The following is a 20,056-nucleotide window of genomic DNA, read 5'->3' on the forward strand; positions in this document are numbered from 1 at the left end:
GCAGAGATTTTCTCCCGCTCTGCAGACTCTCTCTTCATGCCCTTTATCATTTCTTTTGCTGCAGAAGCTTATCGATTTGATGCCATCAAAAAAAGTCATCTTTCAAGTTATAAAATTCATCTGTTTGACTTTCTCTTCATGTATTTGACGTAGAAGTCATTTAAAAGACAACAGGTTTCATGAACACCGTATTTGAAGACAGTTGCAATGTGGGAAAGACCAAGGAGTATCCGAGAAGCCAAAGCAAAGAACAGAGGGAAGAGCAAGGAAGGGCACGGAGCCCCAGAGGAAGGACCCTACATAAGAAACACAGGATTAGGAGAGTATGCCACCAAGGGAGGACACATCTTCAAATCCCTAGCCAGGAGCAGCCCCAGCTGTTCTGTCCACTCCCATGTTCCACCAGGCTACATAGCATCCTTCCTGGGAGGACACCTCTAGTGATGAAGAACTTCCATCTCACAAAGGGGACAGACACACTTCCATTGGGGACAGACACACTTCCATTGGGGAGAGACAATATTCATTCATTCATTTCTAAAGTCTTAGATGCTGAAGATACGAGCATGCTGAACATGGGCAGAGGCTTAGTCTTTGTGGAGCCTAAATTCTCCAGGGGAGAAAGATAATAAATTGATTGGATTCAAAAGAATAAATTCAGGCCCTGATAAGAGCTATGAAAAATTTGGCAGGGTGAAGGTGTCAGAGAATGGAATGAAGGAAGGATACTTTTAGAGGGGCTGGCAAGGGAGGTCTGAGAAACTCATAGGAGATTCCAAGAGATCATAGCCCTTGAACGGCGTTCTCCAAAGCAGTTTCAGACAAATCTAAAACCTTTTCTCTTCAGTAGCTCTTCGAAGTCTGTAATATAACTAGTCTCTTTTCTGTTGCAATGTTCACAACCTTCTTTACTTCTCCTAAGACACAGCTTTCAGAGTGTTCCTATGTGATTACATCTGGGCTTTTGGATAGTCCCGACCCAGAACTTGATCAATGATCCTGAAATGGTTGAGATGATACTGAGCAAAGATGCACCCTCTTCTCCCTTGATATGGAGGTGCTATTTGCCAGGCTGATGTCTCAAATTACATTAATTTCCTTGATAACCATTAATATAAGTTCATCTTGAGCTTTTGCATAAGAACACTTCATAAATTGTTGGAAAATTTGGGTCCTTTCTCCTTCCACACACCCCTTCTGCTCGTGGTATTCGGGATTCACATGTATCTTTTCTCAAGGGAACATGGGTGAGTTTTGATAAATCAAGTGGAAATAAAATCAGAATGAAAACAACTAGAACAGTGACAGCTTATTCTACATAGGCAATAGAAAGCACATTAAATTCTCACATTGCAACTAAAATTAATGCTTTGGTCTTCAGCCAAAATAAAAACAAGTTAATTTAAAAAGCAAAACTACAAGCCATAACTTTTAGTTATCGTAAGTACTAAGAACCTAGTATAGAGATCATTTTTATTCATGCTTTTTTTTTTTGGGGGGGGGGGTGCCCACATACACACATGCTCTCTACAAACAGGCCTTCCTGGGCTTGAAATCATCGGACTTGTCAGTTACTGAGGACAATGTCTCTATGGGGTATATATGGTTTCATGAGTTTGGGGTCTGGACAACTCATACCCATTTCAATTAAGATCCCTGGGAGACAAAATTGCTGAAACGTCAAAACTAAGTTTGGAAACATAACCAAACACATGGATCCTTTGGCTCACGGATTGGGGAGACAAGGAGTGTCTTGTGGATTAAAAAAAAAAAAAAAGGTGTGGAAAAATAAACAAAACCTATGGAAGTGAACAGAAACGAAATCGGGACGAGTCGGGAGTGAGGGGTGAACAGTGAAGCTCTGTTACAGGGGCAGCGGTGGCTTCTCAGTTGTTCCTTCTCACAGACACGTTTGTGAGCGTGTGCCCCAGAGGCTGAGTTACCTTCCACTTTGGTGTAGGGTTTCCACTGGTAGAACCATCCACGGAAAGGTTTGCTGTTGTACTCTGCACACTGCTGGGCTCGAAAATCCAGGCTGTTTTTATGACAGGGCTCCATGTTGCACAGCTGATAAACACGGCCAGAGCCCGGACAGAACTTGCCACCATACTGAGGCCTAAAAATGAAAATTCAAGAATTTCAGTGCTAGCCATCCGTGGCCTTGCTATGAGGCACATGCAATAATAAGGGAAGGGACAATCCACTGTTACCGTGCGTGCCGCTGTACACAGATTATCACAGGAAGGGAAATATGGAGGTATGACTTCCCACATCCCTCTTCATCCACTGCAGATATAATGAATGAATCAGGGGATTCTTTTTTTTTTTTTTTTTTTTTTTGCAGAAACTTGGCCTGGGCTCAAAATCTTTCTCAACATAGCCTTAGGCATCTATTCCTCCTTAATTGGCATATAAAATCAGACTTATTTGCCCTCTCTTATTTAGTTTTTATATTCTGGCAATTTCCTTAATGACTAATGAAAGGATAATTTTTTAATGATTTTTATTATAATCATACATAATAGTGGGATTGTCTCATTTGTGCATGCACATACATAATCTGATCAGTATCATTCCCTGTATCTCCCCTTTCCCTATCTCTTGCCCTACACAAAAGTCAACTCAAAGTTGACTTTTTAGGAATTAGACCAGAAACCTTGCAGCGGCTAGAGGAAAGCATAGGGTCAACATTCCAACATACAGGCAAAGACTTGAACTTCTTTAATAAGACCCCTAAAACTCAAGAAATAAAACCAAGAATCAGTAAGTGGGATGGCATTAAATTTAAAAACTTCTGCACAGCAAAACAAAACAAGACAAAACAGAAAACTAAGAGCATGAAGAGAGAGGCTACGGATTGGGAGAAAAAAATATTTGCCAGCTACTCTCTGGACAGAGAATTAATATCCACAAATATAAAGAGCTCAAAAAACACCAACCAACAACCCCAATCAATAAATGAACACAAGAATTCAACAGACATTTCTCAAAAGAAGAAACACCAATGTCCAAAGAACGTCTGGAAGGAGACTTCCTCCTGTATCAGGGAAACCTGTAGACACACTCCACCATCTTTAGTAACATCCTGTGTGTTCACGTGACCCTGGCTTCCGGTCCTCCTGACAGGGACCCACTGTCATCGCCAGCTTCTCCCACTTCCCAGGACTCTCATCATCTTCCTAGGCTTTTCCAAAATGCACCCTCACAGAGAAGGGCCGGACCCTGGGCAGCAGGAACAAAGTCCCATTTGCCATGATCTCCTGTCCAGCTGTCAGTCCTCAGGATGATATTTAGATTGATCCTGAGGGAAAACATTGCTTTGTTTTCATGCACTTAACCTTGCAGGGGGCCTCCTGCTTTCCTGCCAAGCACAGTGGGACATGGCTTTCCAGAGTAGGGAATCCCATTAGAACATAAATGGTTATGATCTAAGGGCAAGCTCTTTAAGATCTTTCTTGGCAGACTCTGATCTACCAAAACCAGAGAGCAAGACAAACACCATCACAACCACATTGACAATCACTACTAACCACCTACCCAGTCTACTCTGTGCACAGAGCAATTCCTTCGTTTCATTACCCGCTTCTCATAGCCTTCTCCAAAGGCTGAAACTCAACTGTGGATCCGATGCCAACATGTAACATAAAGGGAGCTCCAGATTAATAAATCGATGGGATTAAAATTCCTGGTCTCCCTGGGAAGCACAATCATGCTATGAAAGACCTTGGGGTTTGCCCCAGCATCCTATCAAGCTCTCCCATAACTGCCTGCTAAGATGGGCTCAACAGAAACAGGAAGGGCCACATGGCCAGGCGAGATTTTTGTGCTATCTCAAAACATTCTGGAGAAACTACTTAAACACACAGCAGACACGGTGCTAGATCAAACCCCTAAAGACTTCTTCAATGATCATCTAAAAAGCATTTGGAAAACCTTAACGTGCTTCATCATAACTTCAATATTCCTAGTCATCTTCACAAGGCATATTTAAAACAAATTTCTCAGTGGAAGACCTTCTGTCTGAGAGCCAAAAAATAACTCTCATTTGGATTGATCATATGTCATGAAGTGAAAGGGCACCTCAGCGTGTTACCTTTCAACTCACAGAACTTGTAACATGGAAAAGACCTCCAGACTCAAGCAGTCTTCCCCTCATTGCACAGATGAAAGGAAAGAGAGAGAGAGGATGGAGCTTATAAAACTTGCTGAATGATGAGGCCACACAGCTAGAGGAGACAGAGCACAGCTCACCCCTGGGCCTCCAGACTCTGCCCAGGACTCTTTCCTATTCAACCTTGCCCACGTGTCACTGAGTTAGGAGCCCTATGTGGGAAGAGGGAGAGAGAGTGGTACAGTGGCCAGGGTGCCAGCCTCTTACATGGAGACAGACCTGGATTTGAATATTCTGTCTCTTCCCAACTTGACTTTAGACAATTTTATTGAAATTCCTCATCTGTAAAATGAGAGCAATTTTGGCCACTGATGTAGTATTTTAATTTGGGGCAAAGTTAGCACAAACAAATTATATCTGTTTTAAAATACTTTATACTTGTGTATTACCTACCCACATTGCACTGGGTAGTTTGCAATGTGGATTTTACATATGCATATATTTCATTTGTCATTATGGGACAAGGCAAAGCCAAGACTTTGAGTTTTCCTTTTAATCTTCCAACTCTACATTTTTGAGTAGCTTTAAGTGTTGAGTGTGAGAATAAATTAAGAAAAAATTCTACCATAATATCCTTCCATATAGTAAGCTATTTATGATTAAAAACAAAAAAATGGAAACAGAATACAAAAGTCTACGCATCTGATTCTGTCCTTATATTACATTTGCTTCTGTGCAGTTCATCCTGACTATAGGTGGCTGGATTGCCCTTAGGATCACTTGGGAGAGCTCCATTAAGTATACGTACATACATGTGTATGCAGATATATACGTACACAGACACCCATGGATTCCTGGGCCCCTCCACAGACTCTCAATTAGAATGTATAACCTGTGCTTTTAAAAGAAATCAGTGTGATTTTTCAAGTATGCTGGTGGTTCTAATAATTAAACCTGGGAATGGCTGGTTGGAAAATGGGCCACAGATTCCATACAATTATTGTTCTAGAGCCTTGGCTTCCCTCTGCTCTCCATTTTCTTAGCAGTGTTACAGCAGCTGGTAGATAATTCTTTCTCCATAGACTCATGCTTCAGGAAAGTGCTAACTTTCTTGAGAAATTTATAGAATTTCCCCAGTGTTATGGTTTGGATGTGAGGTGTCCCCCAAAAGCTCATGTGTGAGTCAGTGCAAAAAGGTTCAGAGAAGAAATGATTGGGTTGTGAGAGTCTTAACCCAATGAGTGATTTATCTCCTGATAGGGATTAACTGAGTGGTAACTGGAGTGGTGGGATGTGGCTGGAGGAGGTGGGAATTGGGGCGTGGCTTTGGGTATATATTTGTGTCTGGCCAGTGGGCTCTCTCTCTGCTTCCTGATCATCATATTAGCTGGTTCCCTCTGCCATACTCTTCCACCATGATGTTCTGCCTCACCTCCAGCCTCGAGGAATGGAGCTGGACTTCTATGGACTCAGACCTCTGAAACCATGAGCCCTCTAATAGCTTTTTCCTCCTCTACAGTTGTTCTGGTTGGGTCCTTTTAGTCACAGCAGTGAAACAAGCTGACCAAAACACCCAGGATTTCTTATGGTGAAGCAAACAGAAAAAGATGTCAAAGAGTTATGACTGGGGATCTGGTCTGACTCCACCATTTGCAGCATGGTGCCCAGGCAGGGGCTGCTTCTGTGATCAGCATCCTCCGACTCCCCTATCCAGCTGCCATTGGTAAAATAAATGATTTCGATCCATGTGTCACCATCCACCAGACTGGGAACAAATGTCTAAAGAAGTATTTTGTGAGACACAGAAACCAGAGACTGGACCAATTAAGGACTCCTGGAAGAGACATGAGAGAAGGGAGGTGGCCACAGGTAGTGCTGGTAATGGCTGTTCCAGGAGTAGACAGATTTTACACTCTATGAAACCTCAACCATTTGATAAATCCATAACCCAGGCAGGAATGATCCATGTTTCATGAAATAAAATATGTACTAGGAAAAGCACCAATAAATGAAATAGGCCCCATATTGCTTCTCAGATGAGAAAATAAAAAGGGTCAGCTGGCTGATGTGAACAGAGGAACCCAATGCTGAAACTGATGCAAGAAAGAAACCAGTAACTTGAAATTGGGAGGAATTTTTTTTTAAAAGGGGGGCAAATTAAGAGCAGAGACAGAACAATCAATTCAGCTGGCCTGGGATGGCCGACCCTCTACTTGTTTTGTGACTTCATGCAGAGTTCAAGTAAACACTATCCTGATGATCCTCGCTCTTGTTCAACATGATGAAACTGCACTGAGTAGAATTACTTCAGCGATTAATCCTTTTATTAGGCATCTCTGAAATTACAATATGGTATTTCCCCGAATGAGTCCCTATTATAATGAGAGTTCTCCATCCCATAGATATGAGAAAGGTTTTAATTTAAATCTCGGGGGTGTCACGCATGCACTTTACCAGCAGAGCTATTAAACTGGGTCATCTATTTCTTTTTTGGGAAAATACTGAGATTGTAAAATTTCGTGATGTATGAAAACCAGATCCATGAAATATGCTTCAAAAATGTAAAGTAATATAAAGGTTTTTAACAATTCTATCCAAGACATGGGCTGTGTTCAAAGTTTCAGAAGGGTGGTTTTAATAATCTGGTATGAGTTATAAATGCATCAAAGCCTTCCTCCCTTTATGCCCAGTGACTGGATCTGATGAGACCCCAGCGACTCAATGGAAGATGATTCTGCCCCTCATAAGACATTGGGCAATGCCTGGCATTATTGTCATTTGTCACAACTTGAGGGTGGGGAGTTGGAAAGTGATCCTACTAGTACCAGATGGGCAGATGACAAAGTTGCTGCTAACTATCCTGCAATGTACAGGGCAAACCCCACAAAAGAATTTTCCAACACTTCATGTCAGTAGTGCTGAAGCTGAAAAACCCTAGGTTAACCCAAGATATCCCAAGTAGTGCTTGACAAATCATGGTCAAGTTAACTCCAAACTGCTCCTTATAATTTGGGGGAGGGGTAGGGGAACAACAACAACAAAAAAAAAAACAAAAACAAAAAATCCTTTTTGATCCAGCTCAGCCTGCTGACTCAGATGAAGTACCCTTTGTCTCTTTAAGTTTCCTTTTTCTCTAGTCGCATTATTTAATTCTCAATTTACCATTTATGCAATGCTTATGACATACCAGTCCCTTCTGAAAACATTCTATAACTATTAGCTGTTGTAGGTGCTATCATTATCCTATTCTCACAAATTAGGACTCTGGGAACAGAGAGAGCCTGTTGTGGGTGGCCACACAGCTAGCAGGCCAGCATGCAAACCCAGGGGCTTCAGAATCTATGTTCTTAAGCCCTGGGCTCTTCTATCACTCAGACTGTATTGGGAAGTTACCTGGACATTTTCAAGGTCCCCATCATATTTTTCTGACCCTATTAGCATTCTCTAGGTCCAGGACCATCATTGATGTCTCTGCCTCTCTCCCTTGCTTCTGTGGAGTGATCCTGACTTCCTGGTGAACTTTGGGTGAGAGAAATGAAAACCACACAGTCCCCAGATCCTTCTTCTGAGTGCCCACTGGATGCTCCCTATGTTACAGGCACTCTCTAGAAACAATTTCTAATTCTCCCGAGAACATCACAGGATCACAGGAAGGTATTACATATGTCTCCATTCCACCCACAAACCTGAGCTGAGAGTTCAAGCGATTTTCTCAAAGCCATACATTTAAGAGGTGGCAGACACGTGACCTGGAGTCTTTGTCCAAAGCCTAGGCTCTTTCTAGATCACATGCAATGGAAAATACCTGACGCATAACTTAGCATATATAACAGTAACCTAAGCACACCGGTATCTACACAGAGTATGGATGGCAATTCAGACTCTAGTCTGACTCAACCAGAGTGCCCACAGGGACCATTGGCTAATTTCAATCCATACGTGATTTAACTTGTCCTCTTAGTGGCTTTTTGTTTTCAAAGGAAATTGAATTTCTTGTCAATAATTTAAAAATTGGAAAACTTCACACATAACTTTTTTTTTTTTTGGTTTCTTTTGAGAAGTCAGGCAGAACAGTCGGCCCACGTTGGTATACATTCCTGCAAAGCAAAAATAAGCACATTTTCTCCAACTCACAGCTTGACAGACAGCCATGCATTCCACCAACTGAGCTTCTGTGCTCTATAATCTCTGGCACCTGACTGTGTGACTGTAGAGCCCAGGGTGGGTTAAGAAAGTAACTTGGGCTATGACTTGTCCTTGATGGTCACATTCATGCGGTGGAATAAGCTCTTTGCTGTGTTTTGGTTTCTGCCCACCCTGCCTCTAATTCTGTGCAAATTGTAAAATCCTGGTTGACTGTCATTCCCCAGAGGGAAGAAAACCAGTGTGTTACTGGCTGGCTTTCTGTGGGAGCCTTACTTGGGGTTATTGCAGTGTCTCTCCTGATACTTGACTCCTCCACCACAAGTTCTGGAACATTCTGACCACTTCGACCAGGTGGACCACTGGCCATGGATGGGCCGGGGCCCGAGCTCCCCAAACTTTACACACTGGCCTTGCCGACACCACTGTGAAAAGAACGTGGGACACGGTTCCCGTCAGAGCGTACCTGGGAAAGCACAGGGAGATGTGAACACCTGTATAGGAATGGGAGAAACGGGTCTGTGGGCAAAGAGGAAAGTGCAGGACCCCTTGATCGGTCCCTTTCTCTGCGCAGTTTTATTAACAGTTACTCCACCTTGGCTGCCTGCATTTCGAAAAGCTGCCCAGCTAGAGAGAAGCAGCATCGCCCACCAACAAGCTGAGCCTCACATGATCTGTGAACTGTCAAGGTGGAACATGGGATGAGATTCCACCTAACAACCCAGGAGTCGGGCGAAATTGCAAAGGGGCCTCCCTTGACAATGAGAAACAGTGCTACTACCCAGGGACAACTCAGGTCACTCACTCAAGGAGAAATGGATTTTAAGATATTCACAAAGCATTGATCATTTTGATGATTATCTCCTAAGAACAGACAATTGGACATATAATATATTTTTGTTGGGCACCATTACTGTTGGGCATTTCTTAGGAAACCAAGTAACTTCCAGTCTGAACCAATCGTGGTCTTCAGATAACGTATGTTACCCTTTTGACCCTTTTGAAAGGTCCTCATCTCGGACCCTGTGATGACTTCCAAGTCTTTCGGCATCTGATGGATTAGCTCTGGGTGTTTCATTCACCCATGATCTGCACAAGGCAGAGCTGTGATCTGGGCTAACCTTCCCCTTTGAGTTCTTTGCAACATAGTCCAGACCTTGCTGGTCATTCTCCCTCCTTGGAGATTTGGGGGTTATATTAGTCTGGTAGAGTTTTGGGGGGGAGGGGGCTAGATATTTTTCTTGTGGTGCTTTTAATATGAGTAGGTTCTGCCTGACTTAGCACACTGCACACTTTCCCAAAAGCCTCTGCAATTAGATCCAAAAGGTCGGGTTTGGACCATGCCAGGTTTTGCGGAGGAATGGGGGTTCGGTTACAAAATTATGGGGTGTTTTTTTTTGACTTTTAAAGCTTCACTTTTCCCCTGTGACACCGTGGGCGATGTAGCTGTTGACTGTGTGGCTTGGTTGCCAGAGCACTTTGTCTGGGTTAAGATATTGCTTCCTTTCTTCAACTTCTTGCCTTGTGCTGATTAATTCTTCTGTTTTTAATTTTTCTTTCCCCTGGATTAATTGGCACTGAAGAGTTTGTATGAAACCATATAACGTTGTTGAGAACTTTCTGGGGGAAAGCAATCGGTCATTTGAGAGTTTTATCCCTCAAATAAGCATGCCTCTTCCCTACCAGGGATCACAGGGCCTCTATTGGACTGGGCTCAGTGGCCGACACCAGCCAGCAACACAGCAGCTGCAGCTGACCATCAGTGGGGACGAGGAACTTCACATTAAAATCTCATAGAAGCCTTGCACGGCACTTAGGAGTTAGAGAAATTTAGGGAAAATATGCTAACTTGCTTAGACACACAGTTACCCAAATAACTACCTAATAACAGAGGCTGGATTGGACTCAGCAGCCAAGGTTCCTAAATAGAACTCATTCTACCTTTGACCTCTGAGGCAAATTACTGATCCACATATCTTAATTTTTAATCTAATTTCCTTTTTGGAAATTAGTGAGTTTTTTTTTTTTTTTGATCTGTTCCAGTCATTCAACTAATTGGACTTTCTATGATTTCAGTATTTATCCCAGTATTAGGTTAGACTTGCTCCCTCTGGCTTTCCAATGAGTTTAGAAGGTAGGAATGTGGAGGAATGTCCAGAGACATGCCAATATCCACAAGTGTGTATAAAATCTTTATATAAGATATAAATACTAAACAGAGACATCCACAATTTTATCCAACTACTCAGATATATATTTCTGGCAGGAATTCTAATATCAAACGGAATGGCCATGACTTACAGCAATACCTTTTCATAGAAAGCTTGTATGCATCTTTCTTTCCTGGCACACATATCTTGAGATGAAAGTACCTGGCTTTTGTTCTCAATTATTTTCTGAATATTCATAGTAAGAATCATCACTGAAGGACAGGGGACTGCCTAAGGATGGGGTAGGATAGGTTGAGTTCTGGTTAGAAAGAAACAAAATTCTAAACAGCTGCTGCACTGCCCCTGACGCTCCAGATAAAAACGAGGCAACGGTGCCCTCAGCTCTTATGGGGTGAACAGTCTCACTCATTATGATTCCGCTGTCCATGGAAGGAGTCACAAGAGCATATGTACCAGAATGCAGTCATTATTACACAGGGGTGATGGCGGATGGGACTTACTGGGGATGCCTTCTGCTAAGGGTGACCTCACATTGGCGGGCTTTCCTCAGAGCATGATTATACACACCCCACCTCCACATTTCAAAATAATGGGGGTGGGGGATGGTGGCATTAGGACATTGGTTTCCTAACTTCTGGCCTGACTCATCTCCTGTTCTGTTTACTGAAATCTAATCCAAGTGCATTTGAGTCCCTGTGGAACTGAGGTTCCTAATGTACTTATATATTAAATCTTATGCCTTGTTATACATCATTTTCATTATTTATATTAATCTGTTCTTATATATGCCTTCCCATATTTATTGATGCTAGGTTGTTTTTTTTTCTTTTAATGAAAATCATCTATTAATTCTCAAGTTATAAGCTCAGTCTTCAAAATTAAATTGGCTTGAATAGTTATTTTTAACCATTTGATTAATTAACCCATTGCTTTGTTTCATCACAGCTATAAAACTTCTATAAGCATTGTTAATGAGAATCCTTATTGAGATTTCCTAAGAGCAGTATATCTGATTAAAAATTGCACATAACTTCAATTTTTTAAAATGTTTTTTCTTTAAAATATAAATATTATAGACCTTCCAAGAGATGTTGAATAAATGCCTTAATAAATATAAAAAAATACATTTGGTGATCACCCACTTATTTTCATATGCTGTGTCTATGCTCTGCCACTACTTTTGACCTTTCCCTCAAAAGTCTCCTCTTTCTCTTCTCCAGCTGAAGATACTCCACTCCAGTGTAGGCCCAGGAGAACAAGCATACCTAATTCTGAGCAAGGTTCAATTTCATTCATCCAGGTTTCGATAGCCACTGGTGCTTATAGAAGATATGCATTAAAGGGAGTTGGAATTACTGCCTCTGCATAGCTTTCTCTGCTGGACTGTGAATTCTTGAAAGGTTATAGCTGAGTTTTATTCACTTCTATATCCTCAGAGTCTCCTCTCCCCAATATTTAATACTGGAAAGATTGCACAGAAATTGAATTCACTTTAAATGGCCAATTCGTCTACACAGGCTTGTGTTGACTTAAAAGAGTCAAAAACAAAGACCTGTAAACCGATGACATGCTATCATTTGTAGCACATGTGTCAGTTTTTCAAGTGAACCCTCCAAATCGGGACCACTTACTGGTACCTTCTTATGGTTTAAATAATGAAGTGTCCCCCAAGAGACTTATGTATTGAAGGCTTGGTCCCCAATGTACTACTGTCCAGAGTTGGACTACTGGAAGGTGATGGATGCCACAGGAAGTGGGGACCTGGTTGAAGGAAGTAAGTTACTGGGGTGTACTCTGGAAGCATTTATTGTTACTGACCTCCTTCCATCTTTCCTTCCCACTGTCATGAGCTGAGCAGCTTTCTTCTTTCCACCCTTCCGCCATCATGTTCATCTGCCTCATCTCAGGCCCAAAACAATGGAGCCAGCAGCCTACCAACCATGGACAGAAGCCACTGAAACCATGAGCCAAAATAAATCTTTCCTTCTCTAAGTGGATGTCCCCAGGTATTTTTGTCACAGTGACGAAAAGCTGACTGACACTTATCCAAGTGAACTTTACCTACAGATTCTGCTAGGAAAGGGGAAGAAAAAGAGAAACTAATACCTGAGAATGTTTCCTTCAAAACCTAGAGGTCTGCCATAATCTTCCATAACAGAGGGGGCTACTGCTCACTAGCAAAAAGGCTTTTTGGCACTTGTGGATGGAGATGCCTCTTACCCTTCAATAGCAATGTAACTCTAAGTGATGGGCACCTCTGTAGCATGTCAGAAGGTCCAAGGCAGCTCCTGTGAGGTGAACTGAGTGGCGGAGGCCTTGGTCTGGAGAGGCAGTCATTTCTTTGCTACTTATGGGAAGATGTGCTCCCTGAGACTCTTACCTACGGCATCAAGCTTAAAAGGCAAGTGGAGTGCAATGAAACCTACTAGCTCATTCAAATAGATTTCAACTCGAGACTCCATCTAAAAGAAGAAAAACAAAGGCAAAAAAAAAATCCGCTTCAACAACTGAACTGATGGTTATATTAGCATTCAGATTGGTAATCACTGCTGAATAATGCTCATCATTTTAAAGAGAAGGCAGAAAGTATATGCAGCCAAAGCACTCCATTCTGAGGTCACCGTGCAAAGAGTCTGGGTCTATGCCTCATCAAGTTTCCAGAGCCCAAACTAACAAGTATGCAGTTTACCATACTCAAGCCACACATGGTCCCTTCCGCTGCAGGCATAAACTTGGTCTCACACCTGTGGCCCACTCGGTGGCACCAAAGTGATTTGCAAATGTCCTGAAAGGCAAGAAGGGACTGGTAAGGGTGGTAATGCAAGAAAAAAAAAAAGAAAATATTCAAAGCTTTTGTACACAATATTATATTTTGAGGTGGTGGCTGAAATCAGATAAATTATTCAGAAAGGAGAGGCAGGTGGAGTTGGTAAAGGCCAAATGCTCTAGCAACTGCAGAAGCCGTTTGATTTAACCACAGTGTGGTCATGTGTTTAGCAACTGGGAGGCCGCGGCAGTTTATTTAGAGAACCCTTGGATTAGACCAAAGACATCGGGGTTCTAATGACAATAACAAACAGTGCAGCAGAATAGATAAAAATAGGAATAAAGCAATTCTGATTCAAATCCTTTCCCTGAAATTCCAGGATGTGTGCCCTAGGGATGTGTTTAAGAATTCCTGAAAGCTACAGTGTCCTCTGTTTTCCCCACAAAAAGTGATAAAATCAGCACTTGACTCCACGGAGCTGTCCTCAGAGATAAACCATATGATGCATGCAAAATGGCTAGCCTGCCTGGCCCACGGAGTTATCCAAAACCTTGGCCATTAACATCATCGTCATTCCTTTCTTCATCTTGGATTACAAAGTTTAATTATCTAGATCATTTCATTTTCACACTAGACCTGTGAAACCATTTCAGTTATCCTGCTAGACTGTGGTGGGCAGAAAAGGGCTCACATGGCCTTTTCCCTAGAACCCGTGACGATGTGAGTTTATACGGCAAAGGAGAATGAGAGCTGCAGGTGGAACTGAGGCTGCTCATCAAACGACCTTGAGATGGACAGACTCTTTAATTATCCACGTAGGCCCAATGTGGTTGCAGGTTTTTAAATGGGAAAGTGGAGATGGAGAAATGAGAGATTGAGGGAGGATGTAGAAGGAGGAGGCTGGCTCTGAAGGTGGAGGAAGGGGCCGTGAGTCAAGGAATGCAGGTGGCTTTTAGAAGCTGGAAAGACCAAGAAAAATGGCTTCTCCCAGATAAGATCACAGGGAACAAACACATCCCCACCCACCCCTGCTGTTAGCCTTTTCCAGTGTCTGCCTCCCGAATAACATCATAACAAATTTCTGTTGCTGGATGTCACACTAAGCTTATGACACCAACTGGAAATGAACAGGAGCACCACCATTGTAGTGGCAAAAGTCTGCCTCATCTAAACTCATGCAGCTGAGGAGGCGGAGCAAGCTACAGACACTTTCAAAGCTGTGAATTTGCACAGCTAGTGGCAAGTGGCACTTGGCACTAGAACTGGCCTCATATTCCAGAGTCCAGGGTCTCCACCATCGCTCCAGACCTGGGCTTGCTGGGAATGGATGTTGGAAAGCTCTCAAGTGCTTCAGGCCTCAGTTCCCAACCTACAGAGTCAAGGGACTGAACCAGGACCAGGAGACTTCCAGTTCTAACTGTCCAAGTCGCTACTCAGAACTAGGCCACCAATGGAATGTCACGAACATCCCAGAACATCAAAGTGATGGCATTTTGCCACATTCTGTTCTCAAAGGTCGAAATGGGAACTCATGGATTGGGGTGGGGGGATTCAACACCAGGAGAATACGAGATGACTTTTGTGGTTTTTTGTTGTGACGGTGAAAATTCAATCCACCACACACCCAATTCCCCCAAGCATTCAAATTAATATAGATTTTACAACTAGAAAATATGGCCAGAACACGCTTGGTAATGTTTTACACACACACACACACACACACACACACACACACACACACCACACGCTTTCTCTAGGACTGGGAAAAGAAAACATAGAGAAACCAGAAGTATATGTGGTGATCTTGACCTTGTAAATCATAAAAATCTTTCCTTCAAAAGAGAATGGAAGAAAATTCACGTCACTGTTTAGAAACACAACCACCAACGGCAGCAGCCTCAGACAGGGGCTCACATAACATTTGCAAATCTCAGAAGAGCTCCTAAGACAAAATACATACATTTTTCTCTGAACTGCCGATGACATTAGAAAGCAGGAGGCAGCCCCCAACACAGTTACCATTAGGGTGACCACCTCCGCGTGTCTCCATATCAAGTGACCCTGGGGTCCAGGGATCCACATAATGTGGAAAAGAGAGCAGTCTCTAAGTCAAACTGGAGGGGCGAGAGGACCCAGCCATTGAGACAATTAAAGCCACCCTTAGAAGGGCTTTCAGAATTAAGTCATCTTCTCTCTTGCAGCCAGAGGAAAGCCGTAACCTATACCCCCAGCTCACGTGGCACAGGCAATGCCTGTCCTAGCTGCCACGGGCAATGCCAAGCCATGAGGCTGAGAGAAGGGGCAGCCGGAGAGGACCCGAGAGATAAAGCAAAACCAACCAAACCAACCAAACACACACACACAAAGGCTCTGGAGTGAACTCATACAGGCTGCATGAACATGTTATTTCTCTTGCGGTGAAGAGCAGAAGTCAAATGTAATTACAGCCAACTGTATGCTCTGGCGTCCGGGAATGCCCCCGAGAAAGCTCCCTTTCAAAGTAAACAGAGAGGCGAGTTTGTGCTTTTGTTGTGTGTACCTCCCTTTTTCCTTTTTCGAGACTATTCAACTAACTTTTCCTTATCTATAATTACCTGGACTTAAGTCATAATTTAAGGGAAAATGAAATAACCACAGAGACCCCAAGGTCTCATGCTGCCTGGATATGATTTTGCTGAAGGAGACCACATTTTTAAGGAAAGAGTCTTGGGTTCTCCATCCTCTGTCCCTTGTTGATCTTGTTCTCTGGTTAAATTCTAGGACGTACATCCCTTCACATAAAACCCCGACATGCTGAAAATGTGAATAGCTTCTGAAAGTCAAGTTTTATACGACATCTCAAACTTCCCGCATCTAGAACTGAATTCCTCGCCAGCCCCCGACACCTGTTCCACGTTCAGCCTTTTCCATCCCGCATCTTGGCATCTCCAGCCTTCCAGCGATTCAGGCCCCAAGTCCTGCCATCATCTCTAACTCCTCCCTTTCCCTCACATTCTATCAGAAAATCTGCCACTCATGAAATCACATGGGCTGTGCCTTCAAACCATTTCTAGAATCTGAACAATGATCTCCACTTATACTGCTCCCTGTCCCAAGCCACCTTGAAGAGGCTCACCACCACATCCTTTCATGGGCCTCCAGTTCTGTCTTTCCCCATCCTTCCTAGTTCATTCTCAACACAGTGCTGTCCAGTACTGTAGCCCATAGCTACAAGTGGCTCATTAAAACCAAATTTAGATCACTTTGAATGAATACAAGATGCACTTCCTCAGTCAGTGACACTAGTCACATTTCAAGTTCCTAAGAGGCAGATGTGGTAAGTGGCTACCATATTGGATGTTGAACATTCCCACCACTACAGAAAGTTCTAGAGGACAGCACTGAGCTAGACATCCTTCCACATCAGGTCAGCTCATGGCATTTCTCAGCTCAAAACTATGCAATGCCTCTGACTTCACTTAGAAGAATCCAAAGTCCTTATTATCCTCCGCCAAGCCACATATCATCGGGTCCCCTTTACCATTTTGCTCTATACACACTGGCTATGCATTGTCCTGCAAACACCTCCAAACTTAGGCCTTTGCACTGCCTGTTCTACTTTCCTTACTATCTGAATACCTAACACTTTCTTACCTCCATCAAGTCTTGGCCCAAGTTTCACCTCATATCACTACACAATGAAAACCTTAACCAGTCACCATGCAATCAGCCTCCCAATTTCTCTTATCCCACTCCCAACTTACTCAGCACTTCTGACTTTACTTACTACTCCATTTACTTATTTACAGTGTCTTCTGTGCACCATTTTCCTTCCCATTACAATTCATTGCTATGTGGGTAAGGAACTTTGCTTTTTCTCTGACACATCCCAAGAATAATGTCTGGGATAAGGCAGACTTTAATAAATACTGTTAAGTAAATCAGCATACGAATGAAAATTGTTGACTTTATAAATACAAGTCACCTTCACTAGTCATGACAACTCTGGAATACTTAAGGATAATCTTCAATTTTAAAAACGTAAGAGAACCTGACAAACTAGGCCGCTGAACAGAGTTTTCCCTGAATTATTTCTCTGCATCCGCATCATGACCCTGTGAAGAAGGTCGCAATCCTTGCCTTTGCTGTGCTCATGGGAAAGAGGAGGCTCAAGAGAAGTTAAGCAAATTCCTCAGTTGCCTTTAGCAGGTAAGTCTCTGGTTGCCCTGAATTTAAACTCACTTATGTTTAAACTCATTTGCTCAAACTTTTAAGCTAAGCAATAATTAAAAAGTAACAGTTGACAATTAGAAAGTAACAATCGACAAAAATTGTCACTGGTATCATTTTTAAAAATCCAGTTTACGGAAGTATAATTTACTATAATAATATGCACCCATTTTAACAAATGGTTCTAGGAGTCGTGACAAAATACATATGTCACTGCAGACAATGACATAATCAGGACAGAACATTCACATCACCCCCAAAACTCCCAAGAGGAAACCAGTATTCTGATTTCTGTCACCATAGATTAGTGATGCTTTTTCTTAAATGCCATATAAATGGAATTTTCCAAATGAATTCTTTTATAGCATTTTGCTTGATTTTTTTTAAAAACTCATTCATGCTTTTGTGTAAATCAATAGTTTTTTTTTTTTTTTGAATGATGACTAGAGTTTCATTGTACAAATACACCAGAACTTGTTCATCCATTCACCTTTTGAAGGATATTCCAATTGCTCCCAGTCTTTGGTTTCTATGAACCACGCAGTAACTAAGAACATTTCTGGACCAGTGTTTTGTGATCATAGTCTTTTATTTCTGTAAGGTAAATACCTTGGAGTGGATTTGCTGGATCAGAAGATAAAGCTGTAATTAATTTTCCATGTTAAAAATACACTGCCACACCATTTCTCAAAGTAATTGCGCCATTTTCCACACTCATCAGCAACAGAAAGAGTTCCAGTTGCTTCATGTGCTTGATGTCATTTGGTATTACCAGTGGGTGTGCAGTTGGGTTTCACTGTGATTTATTCTGTGTCCTTCTGATAACTAAGATTGAGCACCATTTTGTGTGTTTGTAGACCGTAGAATGTTTTCTGTTGACCTTCTTTTGTGATGGGCCATTGAAGTGTTTTGTACCCCCCTTTTTTTTTTCTAAGGGGATGGGCACTGGTATCATTCTATATTCTCCAAATAGATACGGGAGAGGCATTAGATGTGGTCAAAAGCATGTGCTGCCAAGACCCAAATCTAGTTCTGCCATTTGCTGGTTTTGTAAATATGAGCAAAACATTTATATCTTAACATGAAAAGTGTGGATAATGCATATTCCAAAGGTACAGATGAATGAAAATAGTAATACACACACACACATACACATACACACACACACACACCTATGTATATAATGTGTTTGCAGCACTGTTGTACAAAAAAAATGAATACATATAGCTATTCTTATACAAAGAAATGGCTGTCCTCCATTTACTCAAAATTCATTCAAAACAAATTCAATTTCATCACAATTTTGACTCTAAAACCTGGGCTTTTTGTCTTCTTGTCCACTGGCACTTTCTGCCTGATCGTGTCTAGATAATTAACTTCAATTGCCTTACTGTTGGATTGAAAAGCAACAATAAATAATGCCCCTATCTGTTCTACCAGTAGATAAATAAGACACTGGAGTCAGGCAAACGAAGATCAAAATAATCATCTTATTATACACAGCTGAAGATGAATTGGAGAAAGTGGCTGAGTCCTGTGGCCAAATGGGTCTCCTAATGCTGTGTGAAACTAACTACCCCTCCCCATTTGCAGACAGACACAAATCTCCATCCAAGGCAGATCCCCTAGAGGATTTTGGAAGAGAAGCATGCTTCCTGGAGGCAAGAGCACACACACAGGATGCCAAGAAGCTCCTCTGGTGCGCAGGCTCACACACCTTCTTGCTCAGACAAGTCAAGTCTTGGGGAAGGATGAGAAAAGACAGCATCCTCTTCTACTTCACGGAAACAGGAATTGTGCCAAAAACAAGTGGGCTCCAGTCCTCATTGCTAATCCAGAAATACACACTGAGCACCTGCGATCCTATCAGCCATGCTAGGCACCCACACCCACTGGGCAAGGACACAGACGGTGACAAGGTGGTAAGGCTAACACAGAGGATGCAGAGAAAGCCCAGAGAAAGGAATGTTCCAGTCTCCGTGGGGGATAAAGGAGGTAACTCTTGAGCTGAATCTTCAACAACAACACAGAATGATGAGGTGTTTGTCCCTCTGGTGGCCACGCAGTGTCCTAAGATTGGGAAATACACAGACAAGGCCTTGGACATAGGAGAGAGGAAATACTTGGAACCCTTACAAGGACATCAATATTGTCGGGACATAAGTATGTGGGGGAAGTTACGAGACACTGAAGCATGATGTAATAAATTTGGTATATTACAAAGGGGGTGTGATAAGATACTAGGAAGTTTCTATTTATCCTCCATTCTTTAATCCCAATGTCAAATTCTTAGAAGAAGAAACACATACACATCCTACTATCCTTCAAAGAGAAAATGCTTTCTGAGACAATGGTCCCAAAACATTCACTAGAATTAAAATACCTTCCCCACAATTTCCTTTTAGCTTCAAATTCTCTCAGTGGGTCTATAAGCAAACATGACAGACCTTGCTATATGACAGTAATAGTGCTGCCTGCCCACCCACAGCATCAACCAAAAGATGGAGCAGCTGTTCAGCTGCCCATTTCTAACTCGGGGCAGTACCAGCACGGAAGTACTGATTGGACTCCCCTGCCATGCATGGACCTCTGATTCACAGCATCAATCACTCTCTGAGCCAGGAAATATTTCTGAGTGTGTAATAACCAAGTGGA

At 42.4% G+C, this 20,056-nt stretch overlaps 1 protein-coding gene across 1 annotated transcript in view; it reads right to left on the minus strand.

Annotated features, from left to right (window-relative positions):
• Positions 1 to 20,056, minus strand: part of Adamts18 (ADAM metallopeptidase with thrombospondin type 1 motif 18) — a 134,401-nt gene that overhangs the window by 46,452 nt on the left and 67,893 nt on the right. Inside the window, exons 10-12 of the mRNA XM_077105688.1 lie at positions 13,115 to 13,210; positions 8,531 to 8,679; positions 1,944 to 2,116 (exon numbers count right to left, since the gene is read on the minus strand). Coding sequence (XP_076961803.1) covers positions 1,944 to 2,116; positions 8,531 to 8,679; positions 13,115 to 13,210 — 418 coding nt within the window. The remainder of the gene's footprint in view (positions 1 to 1,943; positions 2,117 to 8,530; positions 8,680 to 13,114; positions 13,211 to 20,056) is intronic.

The sequence above is a fragment of the Callospermophilus lateralis genome, chromosome 18 (genome assembly GCF_048772815.1).
Source record: "Callospermophilus lateralis isolate mCalLat2 chromosome 18, mCalLat2.hap1, whole genome shotgun sequence".
Taxonomy (NCBI): domain Eukaryota; kingdom Metazoa; phylum Chordata; class Mammalia; order Rodentia; family Sciuridae; genus Callospermophilus; species Callospermophilus lateralis.